The sequence below is a fragment of the Peromyscus maniculatus genome, chromosome 8, assembly GCF_049852395.1.
Source record: "Peromyscus maniculatus bairdii isolate BWxNUB_F1_BW_parent chromosome 8, HU_Pman_BW_mat_3.1, whole genome shotgun sequence".
Taxonomy (NCBI): Eukaryota; Metazoa; Chordata; class Mammalia; order Rodentia; family Cricetidae; genus Peromyscus; species Peromyscus maniculatus.
This window is the reverse complement of record NC_134859.1, coordinates 90,537,812-90,550,442: the sequence shown is the minus strand read 5'-3', so window position 1 is coordinate 90,550,442 and position 12,631 is coordinate 90,537,812. Positions and strand designations below refer to the sequence as shown.

Below are 12,631 nucleotides of genomic sequence, written 5' to 3'. Positions count from 1 at the left end.
CATGCTGCTTGTCATGGTGGCGGCTGGCAGTGTCTCCCTCCGCCTTCCTGTTTTCTCTGTTCTCCTCTCTGTTAGTCCCACCTATACTTCCTGCCAGGCCACTGGCCAATCAGTGTTTTATTTATTGACCAATCAGAGCAATTTTACATACAGACCATCCCACAGCAGAGATCTGCCTGCCTGTGCCTCCCAAGTGCTGGGATTAAAAAAGTGCACCACTATGCTGGCCTTGAATTCACTGTGAAGTTTGGCTGGTCTTGAACTTAGGATCCTCCTGCCTGGGCAGTGTTAGAATTATAGGTATGAACCACCATACTGTGCTTCTTGATTTCTGTTTGTCTGTCTGTATGTCTGTTTTTGAGATAGCATCTCACTTTGTAGGTTGTCCTTGGAACCCACTCTGTAGACCAGGCTGGCCTTGAGATCAGAGAACCACCTGCCTCTGCCTCCCAAGTGTTGGGATCACAGGCCTTGAGCCACTATGCCTGGCTTGATAAGTTGTCCTCTCACTCATGCCCCCCACAATAATAGTAAAAATAATTAAATTTTAAAAAATAATTTCATTCTGGCATTTTCATACATGCATATGTGTTTTGACCACGGCCCTCTTCTATTATGACCTCTTAACTTTCCTTTTTCCCTGGTTTTCTTCCTTTTCCCATACAGCACCCCTGTGATTTTTCCCTTTCTGTTTTCAATGTCTTTTTAAACCTAGATCCTACATGTGAGAGAAAATATACAATCCATGTCTTCCTGAGTCTTAGTTCTCATAACATGATTGTCTCCAATCCCATCCACTTTGCTGTAAATGGTGCAGTTCCTCTAGTTTATGGCTGTGTGTCCACCATGTTTTTCTTACCCAGCCATCTGCGGATGAGTAACTGGGCTGCCTCTGTGACTTTGCTGTTGTCAACAGTGCTGCACAAGAACTTGAGTCCTTGGGATCTACTCAGGGGTAGTCTGGCTGGTAGGATCTAGTTGTACTCCTTTTGTTTTTTGAGGAGCCCCCCTCCCCATACTGATTTTCATAGTTCTAGACTAACACTGTATAAAGGTTCCTTTTCCCCCTCACATCTGCCACTTATTTTTCTTTTTTAATTTTTATTTTTTTTTTTTTTTTGTTTTTTTTTTTTTTTGTTGTTGTTGTTGTTGTTGTTTTGAGACAGGGTTTCTCTGTGCAGTTTTGTGCCATTCCTGGAACTCGCTTTGGAGACCAGGCTGGCCTCAAACTCACAGCGATCCTCCTGGTTCTCCCTCCCGAGTGCTGGGACTAAAGGCGTGCGCCACCGCCCGGCTTAATTTTTATTTTTTATGTGTGTGTTTTGCCTGTATGTCTGTGCACCACATGTGTGCAGTGCCTATGGAGGCCAGAAGAGGGCATCAAATCCCCTAGATCTAGAGTTATAGGCAATTGTGAGCCACCCTGTAAGTGATGGGAATCAAACCCTGGACTTCAGCAAGAGCAGCCAGTGCCCTTAACTGCTGAGCTGTCTCTCTGCCCTCCCACCAGTCTTTTTTATGAAGATAAGATATCACATTCACAGCCGGGCAGTGGTGGCGCACGCCTTTAATCCCAGCACTAGGGAGGCAGAGCCAGGCGGATCTCTGTGAGTTCGAGGCCAGCCTGGGCTACCAAGTGAGTTCCAGGAAAGGCGCAAAGCTATACAGAGAAACCCTGTCTCGAAAAACCAAAAAAAAAAAAAAAAAAAAAAAAGATATCACATTCACATATCATAAAATTTACTTTTTTTTCCCTCAGATTTTTGAGACAGGATCTTGTTATGTAGCCTGACATGGAACTCATTATGTGGACCAGACTAGCTCAAACTCATCACAGTCCTGCCTCTGCTTCCCAAGTGCTGGAATTATAAGCATAAGCCAAAATGCCTAGTTGCAAGATCATTACTGTGTAACTCAAGAATATTTTTATTGTCATGGAAGGAAAAGGCATTGCATTGCCGTTTGCTCTGTATTTGCCTGTTCTAGACATTTTGTACAAACAGAACCATATAACATGTGGCCTTTTGTAGCTGGTTTCTTGTACTTAGTATAATATTTTCAGGATTCATCCACACCATAACAGGCATCATGTCTGAGTACTGTCCCATTCGGTGCACCTGTCACAATCTGTTCATTCATTCACCTGTTAATGGACTGCTCTTCACTTCTGACTGTTAAGGTGGTGGTGTTGAACAGATAGTGAATAGTCATTTCCAAAGTTTGGCTGGACATGTTTTGATTCTCTTAGGTGTGGACCTGGAGAGAGTTGCTGAGTCACATGGAACTCTGTTTAATTTTCTGAGGAGCTACCAAACTGCTTTCTATAGCAATGGTACCATTTTACATTCTTACTATTAACACACAAGAGCTAATTCCTTAGCTGGGAATAAGAGATAGAGACAAGAGACTCAGAAGTTCAAGGCCAACCTTGGCTAAATAGTAAGTTGAGACCCTGTCTACACATACGGATTTTTAAAAGTTAATTTCCCCAAATCTTTGCCAACACTTGTTATTCTCTTTTTTATTGTGGCCATCCTAGTGAGTATAAAGTAGTGTATCATTATGGCTTTTTTGCATTTCCCTGGTGGCCGGTGATGCCGACCGCCTTACCATGTACTTACTAGAGTTATCTTTACAGAAATATTTTCAATCTCTTTGCCCATTTTAGCTTCAGTTATTTGTCATTTTATTGCTGGGTTGTAGGAATTTTTATATAGCCTGGGTTTGGGATGGTACAAGTATTTCCCCTGTGTTGTGAGTTGTCATTTCTATTTCTCCCCTCAGGAAGGCAGTCAAATCCAGGACTTTGCATATAATAGGCAAGTGTACTACCAAACTGAGCTGTACACCCCAGCCCTCCCTCTCCCTTTCTTCTCTTTTATTGTGTGAGTGTGTGTATTGCTATTGTTATTTTGTTGTGTTGTTGTTTTCAAACAGGATTTCACTTTGTAGCCGGGAACTTACCGTGTAGCTCAGGCTGATTTCAAGATTCATAGTCTTTTGCCTCAGCCTTCCAAGTTTTGGAATTCAGGTGTTTACCACCCTGTGGAGGCTGGCTTCACTTCTTTTGTTGTTGTTTTAGACAGGGTTTCTTCATGTAGCCCTAGCTATCCTGGAACTCTTTGTATAGACCAGGCTGGCCTCAAACTCAGAGATCTGCCTGCCTCTGCCTCCCTAGTGCTGGGATCAAAGACGTGTGCCACCACTGCCTAGCCACTTTTTTTAATAGTATTTTATGAATCATAAAAGTTTGATTTTTTTTTTTACCAGGTGTGGTAGTACATGCTTATAATCCTGTCACTCAGGAAACTGAAGCAGAAGGATTAGCCTGAGTTACCTGGTAAGACCATGTCTTACACACAGAAGTTTTTAATTTTGATGAAGTCCAGTTTATTATTTTGACTGATTGCTTATGGTTTATATGTCACATCTGAGAATTACCTAACTCATTATTTTACCTAACTCAAAAATGCACTTATATCTATATTTTCTTCTAAGAGTTTTATAGTTTTAGCTTTTAGCTCTTACATTTAGGTCCTTAATGCATTTGAGTCAAGTTTGTATAGGGTGTGAGCTAGTAATCCAACTTTAATCTTTTCCATGTAATTGTCTCCTTTTCACAGCACCATTTGTTAAAAAGATTGTTCCCTTACCCAACTGAAATGTTCTGGCATCCATGTGAAAATCTGTAATGGCCTGGTTTAGTGACACCTGCTGACTCTATTGTCTTGGGATGTCAGTGGGGTTGGGACGGTGTGGGCAAGAGCAGAACTATCCTACGATCATTTCCATCAATCCGAATTAAGGGGAACTTGCTCCATCTAAGCCAGTGTGGTGGGCTCATGCCATCTTTGGACTCCAGGCAGCCTTGGTGCATTCTAAACCAGCATTTATCCAGAGCATACTTGTTTTATAAGTGGAAGAGGAAATAACAAATAGTTTATTTTAAAAAGGTAACTTGGATTCCCAGGAGCCCAGGAGAGGGAGGAGCAGTCACTAGCCAGGGCGCATTCCAGAAGGCCCAGAAGTATACATATACATCCACAATGGCAGTACTGTTGACTCTCTGTGGCCCCTCTGGGGAGACAAGGGGCAATAACCCCACAAGGAGACATTAGTAAGTTACACCCTGTGGGCTTGTGCACACCCTTCCACACCACGTGGGAAATCACTGAGTTCAGCAGTGATTGGGGGACATGAAGCTTCTCTCTGTCTAGTCAACCTTTGAGGAGCCTTTGTACCTCACTATAGTCCTGGTACCCCATGACTGTCCCATGGACAAAGTACATCCTCACTTCCCCCACCCCTGTCTCAGAGAGCAGACTCTCGCTGCCTCCGCTCTCAGCTACTGAGGAGCCCCACTCTGAGGCACCGCCTGTTCGGGAAGCTCTGCCGCAGATGACGCTAGGAGAGCCATTGTCTACACAACCGCATTGGACCACGCAAGTTCTCTAGGCCCACAGTTAGCCTGTTCAGTTTGGAGTCAGTTCCCACTTACATCAAGTTCTCATTTCTGCCAGGGAATGTGCCACCTGAGATGGGGGCCCTACAGCTCACCTGCCCACCCACTGTGCCCCAGGTCCTAGTGTAGCAAGGAGCATCAGAGGAGGTCTGGGTGGGAGCTGAGGAACAGTGAGGAATTAGACAGTGTGGTTTGGTTTTAAAATATCAGCAGCTTCCTGTGTCCACTGTTCCAGTAGCCGTGGACATCCTAGCCATCAACTTGTCACATGGGTTTCTTTGTTTAAAAACTTCTAGGGTGTTGTCAGAATTCAGCAAAGCCCAGGTAAACTCTGTGCCAAGCAGCGGACCAAGCCAAGAGACAGAGATCTCCACGCTCCAGACCCCCCTCTCCCTCCACAGCCTAGCTACCAGCACACATCTGCACTTTGAGGAGCCTGCAGAGCTCCTTCCTGCCCACGCATCCTCTGGGACCCCAAATGATGGCCACAAGCATCAGCTGCTTCCCCAGGAGACCCCAGACGTGCAGCAGCTGGGCACTGCCCAGGCTTCCCCTGCAGGGAGCACTTCAGACCAGCAGCCTTCCAGCCCTGTGGGTGGAACAGCTGGCCAAGGGAGCGGTCAGCCAAAGGCCCTGGAGTATGGCAGAGTTGGACCGAAGCTTGTGGTTTCCTCTCCTACCAGTCCGGTGAGTGTGAAGGCTGTTCAGGGGAGTCTCGGGAATGACTCAGAACTGATGTTTCCCCATCTGGTGAGCCAGAGTGGTTCTGCCTTCTCATTAGCTTCCCTGTCCCTGACTGGGACAATATTAACAGCACAGTAATGATGAGGGAATGTGTCTTGGTGTGTCAGTAGTGGAGATGAGCCAGGCATTATGCCGGTCAAGTCCCACAAATAACTCTTCTTGTCTTCACAACCACTCCATGAAAAAGATGATTCCCATCTAATACCACACTCTGCTTGGATTTTTGTTGTTTTGTTTTTAAAACAGGGTCTCACTCTGTAGCCTGGGTTGGCCTCTGATGTGTGATCTTTTAATATTACCTCAGTCTCCCAAGTGCTGGGATTACAGACAGGCACCAAACACTGTCCAATGTCTGTTCTGAAGCTACCACCATTCACTAGTTTACACTCTTGGAAAAGCCATCTCACCTGACTGAGATTTGATTTTCTTTTTAATACTTAAAATTAAATTTTCATAAGATCCTGAATATACTGAAATATCCTCTGAAAATACTCATTTTTCACATGGACCAGATCGTGAACTTTGTGGTCAGATGTGGCAGTCACTAAACCAACAGTGGTTATCAGGCACTCAAATGTATCCTGTCCCCAGATGGTCATGGTCATGTATACCTAGAATCTCAGTGCTCTGAGGCGGAAGCAGGAAGATCTTGAATTTAAGGCTACATAATGAGATACTATTTCAAAAAGAGAAAGAAAGAAAATGTGGCCAGTCTAGAGTTAGATGTGGTATGTAAAATAAGCATTGTTAAACTGACTTATTGGGGTATAATTCACACACCATGTAGAAGTATAATTTAGTGGGGTTTGGTTTATTTAGGATTATAGAGCTATCACTATAGTTTTAGAACATTTAAGTCACCCATCTAAAGAAGCTTTTAGCAGTTATTTCCCTCAAGCTCAGACAGCCACTGTTTGATCTCAATAGATTTGTCTGTCCTGGAAATATCATATAAATGGGACATGTTTTTGTGATTGGCTTCAGCTATTTATGTATATGTATGTGCACATGTATGTGTGGAGCCCAGAGGTAGGCTACTGTGTCCATCTTTTTACGTGGGTGCTGAAGATCCTAAGTTAGGTCCTCATGTTTGTGTGACAAGCATTTCACTGACTGAGCCGTCTCCCCATGCCCCTAAGCATGGTATTTTAAGAATTAATTCAGTTGAGTGTGATGGCTCATGTCTATTATCCTAGCACACAGGAGACAGAGGCAGTAAGATCATGAGACTAACTTATTCTGTATAAGAAGACCCTATTTCAAAATTAAGCCAATAAAAAGGTTCACCCATGTTACAGCATATATCAATTCTTCATCCTTGTTACTGCTGAGTAATAAATATTTTCCATTGTGTGACTAAGTCATGTGACATTTATGTGTTGATGGGCATTTGGACTGTTAACGCTTTTGGGATATTACAAATAATGTTGTAAACATGGGTGTACAAAATTTCATATGGGCATAAGCTTTTAATTCTCTTAGATACATAAAATTCTGTTAGTAGAATTTTTGGATCATATAGTAACTCTATTTTTAACCTTTTGTGGAACTGCCAAATTATTTTCCAAAGCAGCTGGCCTAGTTTACATTTCCACCAGTGCATTTCTCAGCATCCTTACCAACAGTTGTAATTATCTAGTTTCAAATGAATCTATTATTATAGCCATCCTGGTGGATAAGAAGTGGTAGTTCATGGTGTTCTTAATCTGTATGTTTCTGGCGATTAAGGAATGCCCTTTCATTTGCTTATATAAGGCCATTTTGTCTTTTGTGAAGCACCATCACATTCTATTTTGTTTAATTTTTATTTTATGTGTATGAGTGTTTTGCATGCATGTATGTATGCGCACTGCATGTGATCCTGGTGTCCACACAGGCCAGAAAAGGATATTGGATCCCCTGGAATTGGAGTTACAGACAGTTGTGAGTCACCATGTGGGTGCTGGGAATCAAACCAGGGTCCTCTGGAAGAGCAGCCAGTGCTCTTAACCACTGAGCCATCCTTCCAGCACATTCTTAACTTGAATTCATGTGCTTTGTTTCTTTTTCTGTTTTGTTTTGTTTTCTGATTTTTGAGACAGGGTCTCTTTTAGACTCTGCTGGCCTCGTGCTGATCATGTACTAAGCCTAAAATGACTTTGCATTTCTGATTCTCCTGCTTTCACTTCCCTGTGCTTGGTGTGAGGTAGCAGTCAATTTGTTGTTTATTGACTTACATCTATTGATTGTGTGTGTGTATGTACGAGAGTATATGTAGCCACTTAAGTGTGCTACAGCACACACATAGAGGTCAGAGGACATCTTATGGGGGTCAGTTACTCCTTCCACCTGTGTTTTCTGGGGATCAACCTCAGGTCGCCAGGCTTGGCTGCAAGTGCCTTACCCACCAAACCACCTCTCTGGCTCCAACTTAAAGTTTTCTATGGGAACATCTGCTTTATCCAGCTCCAGGTATTGAATATGACTATGAAAACCATGTAATTGTATAACTGAGTCAGATTCTTTGTAGTTACCATTCTGAAGATGGTTCCAGGTTTACTTCTGGAAGATGCATTTTATGAGGCCTTAACTAGGCAATCATGAAGGTATGTTGAAGGTTGGAAGGTCTGCAGCTCCTGCCTCAGACTGCAGAGAGAAGGATGCTTTAAGAAGTGTGGCTATCTGTGTCCCAGCTGAGCTCCCAAGTGTGTCCTTGACCATGCTGAGTCCACCCTTGCTGAGGGTCTGGCTTCTGCTTTGTAGGCTCAGACATAGTACTTCATCACAGACATGGTACCTCACCACGGACATAGTACCTTGTCAGGGTCCCAGAGATGATGGGACTGGGTAGCTGACCTCTCAACATAATTCTTCCCCGTCCACAGAGTTTTGACCCTCTGGCTTCCTGTCAGCTCCCTAGATAAAGCAAGGTCCTTACAGGCTCCAGCTTTTAACAGTAACCGTCTCCTGTGCCTGGACCCTTCCTGACCGTCCCCTGTGCCTGGACCCTTCCTGACCGTCCCCTGTGCCTGGACCCTTCCTGACCATCCCCTGTTCCTGGACCCTTCCTGACTATCCCTGTGCCTGGACCCTTCCTGACTGTCCCCTGTGCCTGGACCCTTCCTCACCGTCCCCTGTGCCTGGACCCTTCCTGACTGTCCCCTGTGCCTGGACCCTTCCTGACCATCCCCTGTTCCTGGACCCTTCCTGACCGTCCCCTGTGCCTGGACCCTTCCTGACTGTCCCCTGTGCCTGGACCCTTCCTGACCGTCCCCTGTGCCTGGACCCTTCCTGACCGTCCCCTGTGCCTGGACCCTTCCTGACTGTCCCCTGTGCCTCAGCACTGCCCGAGCCTTCTCTGACCCCCAGGTCTGAAGAGCACCGCCCCATGACTGTCCTTGTTATCTGCTCTACCTGTTTAGAAGGTGGAATTCACCAGTCCCTCTTCTGTTGTCTTGTTGACAACAGGAGTAGTCTAGTCGCCATCAATCTTTTAAAGTCCTGAGAACCATTCAGTCTTTCAAATGTTTTGTTGTAAGTCATTCAACATAAAGCATTGACTCTGAGCCAAGCACCATGATAGATGCTAGGGACACAGTGATGAAACAGGACAGACAAGAGCCCTGGCCTTTGGGGACAGTCACCAGATTAGACAACTGATGATGTACATTGTAATTACACCAGAGCTAAATGCTGAGGAGGAAGGGTGTAGGGAGTGGGGGAGCTCCTGGCGGTGACTAAGCCTGGCCTAATCACTGTCCCACACACTCTCTGTTGGTGCCATGGGTCCCCTCCTGCAGTTGTACATACAGGCCCCTTGCCTGGCATAATGAGGACAGCTGAGCAGAAAGTCCAGTCCCTTTGAAAATGGTCCAGAGACCATTGCCTTCCTTAACCATAGCCTCCTGACACCTAATAATGCAAGGCAGCATTTCTCTGACGTGGATCCCTAGTGGCATATGCTGCTCTGATGTAGATCCCAGGCCAGTGGTGATCTCCTCACAGCTTGAAGGGACAGAGCTGGCTAGATGTGAGGCCCTGAGCAGGCAGACATGGGATGGTGGCAGAGAAGGCAGGAGAAAAGGGAAACAGATGGTGACCATGCGATTGCCGTGATCCATTACTGCTCTAGAATTCTTTCTCTATCCCGCCCCATGAGGCAGATACACTCTCAGTGCTCTCTCAATGGAACCTACCCCCACCGTTTCTCACTGCGGTTGAGAAGAACAGAGCCTTTCTCTAGAGAATCATCTCTCGGTTGCTGCTTTGAGGTCAGGGGACTCTGAACATTTCTTAGTAGTCTCCCTCTTCTCAGTGGATAGAGAAGCAAGCCCCCCTACCTATAAATCCACAGTCATCTCCCGCCCTCCTGATCCTTCCACCCACCTCTGTCATTTTACAGTGAAGACATCTGGGTAGTCAGGAGTTAGTCCTTTGGGTTGGAAGATGGCTCAGTGAGTCAAAATACTTGCCACACAAGTCTAGGAACCTGAGTCTGATCACTGAAACCCAAATAAAGGTGGATAGAGAGAATTGACTCCACAGGGCTTTCACACACTTGTGCAAATGAAAATAGTCTCCTATCTTTTATGACTCGATGCCGTGCATTTTTGTTGACATTATCAAGAAAAGGATAGTTCGGAACAGCCTTATAGGATGGAGGTGAGCAGAGGATATCCCCAGATAGGGTGATATGCTGCCTGGGAGATGAGAGGACGCGAGCAGGGGGCTTGTGAAGAGGCTTCCAGATGGTGAGAGGTGACCCCTGATGGAATCCTAAGGGATAGTGCCCTCTCCTCCTAGGGCTTGCACAGGGCAGGACCCCCAGGTATGTGTGAGGTCACCAGGATGGCCAGGTGGCTCTGGGAGCTATTCCTCACACCCATTTTCCTCGGGGAATCATCTGGGTCTTGGTGAACCAGACAGTCTTTGTTTAGATCAGTTTTGCATTGTCCCTAGCAGCCACCCTGACTGACACATCATCTTGTCCCTAGTAGAAGGAAGCACCTGCCAATTCTGAAAGTCACATGAAGAGGCCCTGGGGGCCCAGTTCTGGAGAGCTCCCCCAAGTGCCCAAATCAGAGCTTGCCTCTCTTGGCCTCAACAGTCTTATCCCATCTGAATGTATTAAACTGTCCAAACAACCCTCTGCCGCAGCCCCAGCGTGAGCCCCCCTCCCAGTCTGCATCAGCAGGGAAGGCAGTCTCAGTTTAGGGGTTGGAAATAGCAGTGTCAGAGCGAGACTGGTAGCACTTAACAGCAGTGGGGCGGGTCCTGCCCTTGTATGACTCATTTCCTTTGTATAGACAGCCACTTAGTGCAACCAGCCGCTTCCTTGCCTCTGCTCTTCCATTTTCCAGCACAGAAAGGCAGGAGGGCTTACAGTAGTGAAAAATAGGAACTAAGCAATATTCTCACAGGCCGACTGGCTCCAGATATGCCCAACTTCCCTTGTCAGTGAGCAGCCTCGGACTCACATTGTAGAATGGGGGAGGGAGGCATCTCCCTGCCAGGGGCTTCAAGAACCTCAATGTGGGGAACAGAATTAGAAGCAATAATTTAGGACTAAACCCCACATACCACACCTCCCTCATCCCTACCTCCAAGACCAAAGAGCATGAAGGGCTGGGGCACCTATATTTCCCCTGCACGAGAATCAAGTTGCACCCCTTCCTTACATCTTACACAGAATTGACTCAAAATGGGTCACAGAGATGTAAGCGCTAATAAAGCTCTTAGCAAAACGTAGGAGTAAACCTTGGTGACATTAGTTTCAGCAGTGGCTTCTGAGATAAAACAGCAGAGTGCAGACAGGAAAACTGGCGAAATTGGGCTTGAAATTAAAACCTCTCTGCACTCCAGAAGGCACCATGAAGAAGGAAAACGGTAGCTAGGCATGGGGACTTGTAGTCCTAGCACTTGAGAGGCTGAGGCAGGAGGCTCGTCCATAGCTAGCCTGGGCTATGTAATAAGCTCTAGACCGACCTTGGCTATAGTGTCTCAAAAAGAGAGAAAGAGGGAGAGGGATAAAGAAAAAAAAAGACAATGTAGAATAGGAGAAAATATTGGTCAGTCAGATAGCCTGATACAGTTCTGGTGTCCAGAATGTGCCCAGAACTCTTGTAACTTGTACTGGTTTCCTAAACAGCGGTAACAAAGTACCATAAATTAGATGGCTTAAGACAGCAGCTGTGTGTTCCTCAGTCGTACTAGAAGCCGAAGCCAGAGCCAGATGTCCGAGGGGTTGCTTCCTTCTGCAGATTCTGAGGTCTGCAGATTCTGAGGAGCTGCCTCTTTCCCATAGTTCTTAGTATTCTTGGCATTCTGTGGCTTGTAGGTGCATCACTCTGCTCCCTCCCTCCGTGGTCTCCCTCCAGTTGACATTTTCTTCTGTGTGTGTCATCTCCTTTTCTCTTTGGTTTTGAGTCAGGGTCTAGCCTGAACTCACTATGCAGACCAGGCTGCCCTAACCCATAGAGATTGTCTTTGCCTCCAGAGTCCTGGATTTAAAGGCATGTGACACTATGTCTCCTCTTCTTATACAAACATCAGTCGTGTTGGATGAAGGGCTCATCCTGCTCCAATACAGGAGCATCCGAATTAATTACATTTGCAAGGACTCTGTCTAAAGAAGATCACACTCTGAGGGGTTAAGATTTCAGCAGGTCTTCTGGGGCTGGGGGCAAAAGTCAACCCTAACAACAAAACCATAAACCCAATTAAAAACAAAAATCCAAAGAAAAGGTAGAGATAACCAGTATGAAAGGATGATCTCTTGACATTAGACATTACGGAAATGCGAATCAGAACCACAGTAAGACAGCACTTCAGGTCAGCATGGCAGAAAGACTTACGACAGAGGTTGGAGAGTTTGGAAGGAAACTGGAGGGCTGGTGAGATGCTCAGAGGTAGTAAAGGTGCTTCCCACTCAAGCCTGGCAACCTAAGTGTGATCCCCAGAGCCCACATAAAGACGGAAGGAGAAAACTGACTAAAGTTATCCCGACCTCCATGCGCACACCCTCTCTCTCCCTAGTAATATCAGCCTTGTACATCGCTAGTGGGAATGTAAAGTGGTATGGCCACTTTTCAGAACAGCGGGTTAGTCTCAAGTTAAATGGGGAGTTTAACATAATCTACCAATTCTACTCCTAGGTGTATGCCCAAGAAAGGGGCTCTGAGAGATAGACACATCTCTTAGTGGGTAGGGGGTTTGTTTGTTTTGTGGGTGATGAAAATATTCCAAACTTAGATGGTTGTACATCTCTGTGAGTATACCAGACATGGAGTTGCACACCCATTTTTTAAGTTGTATTTTACCTATGTGAGTGTGTATGTGTATGTCCACGGAGGCCAGAAGAGGGTATTAGATTCCCTGGAGCTGGAGTTACAGGGGGTTGGGAGTCACCCAATGTGGGTGCTGGGAACCAAACTTCAGTCCTTTGCA

The 12,631-nt window shown here is 45.8% G+C and overlaps 1 protein-coding gene across 5 annotated transcripts in view; it reads left to right on the top strand.

Annotated features, from left to right (window-relative positions):
• Plekhm1 (pleckstrin homology and RUN domain containing M1) overlaps positions 1–12,631 on the top strand; it is a 60,891-nt gene that overhangs the window by 28,737 nt on the left and 19,523 nt on the right. For all 5 annotated transcript variants that reach the window (XR_006074938.2, XM_076543486.1, XM_006970557.4 and 2 more), the window contains one exon: positions 4,759–5,149. Coding sequence is in view for 4 of the 5 variants with exons in the window: in XM_076543486.1 (XP_076399601.1) it covers positions 4,759–5,149 (391 nt within the window). In the remaining variant the exon portion in view is untranslated. The remainder of the gene's footprint in view (positions 1–4,758; positions 5,150–12,631) is intronic.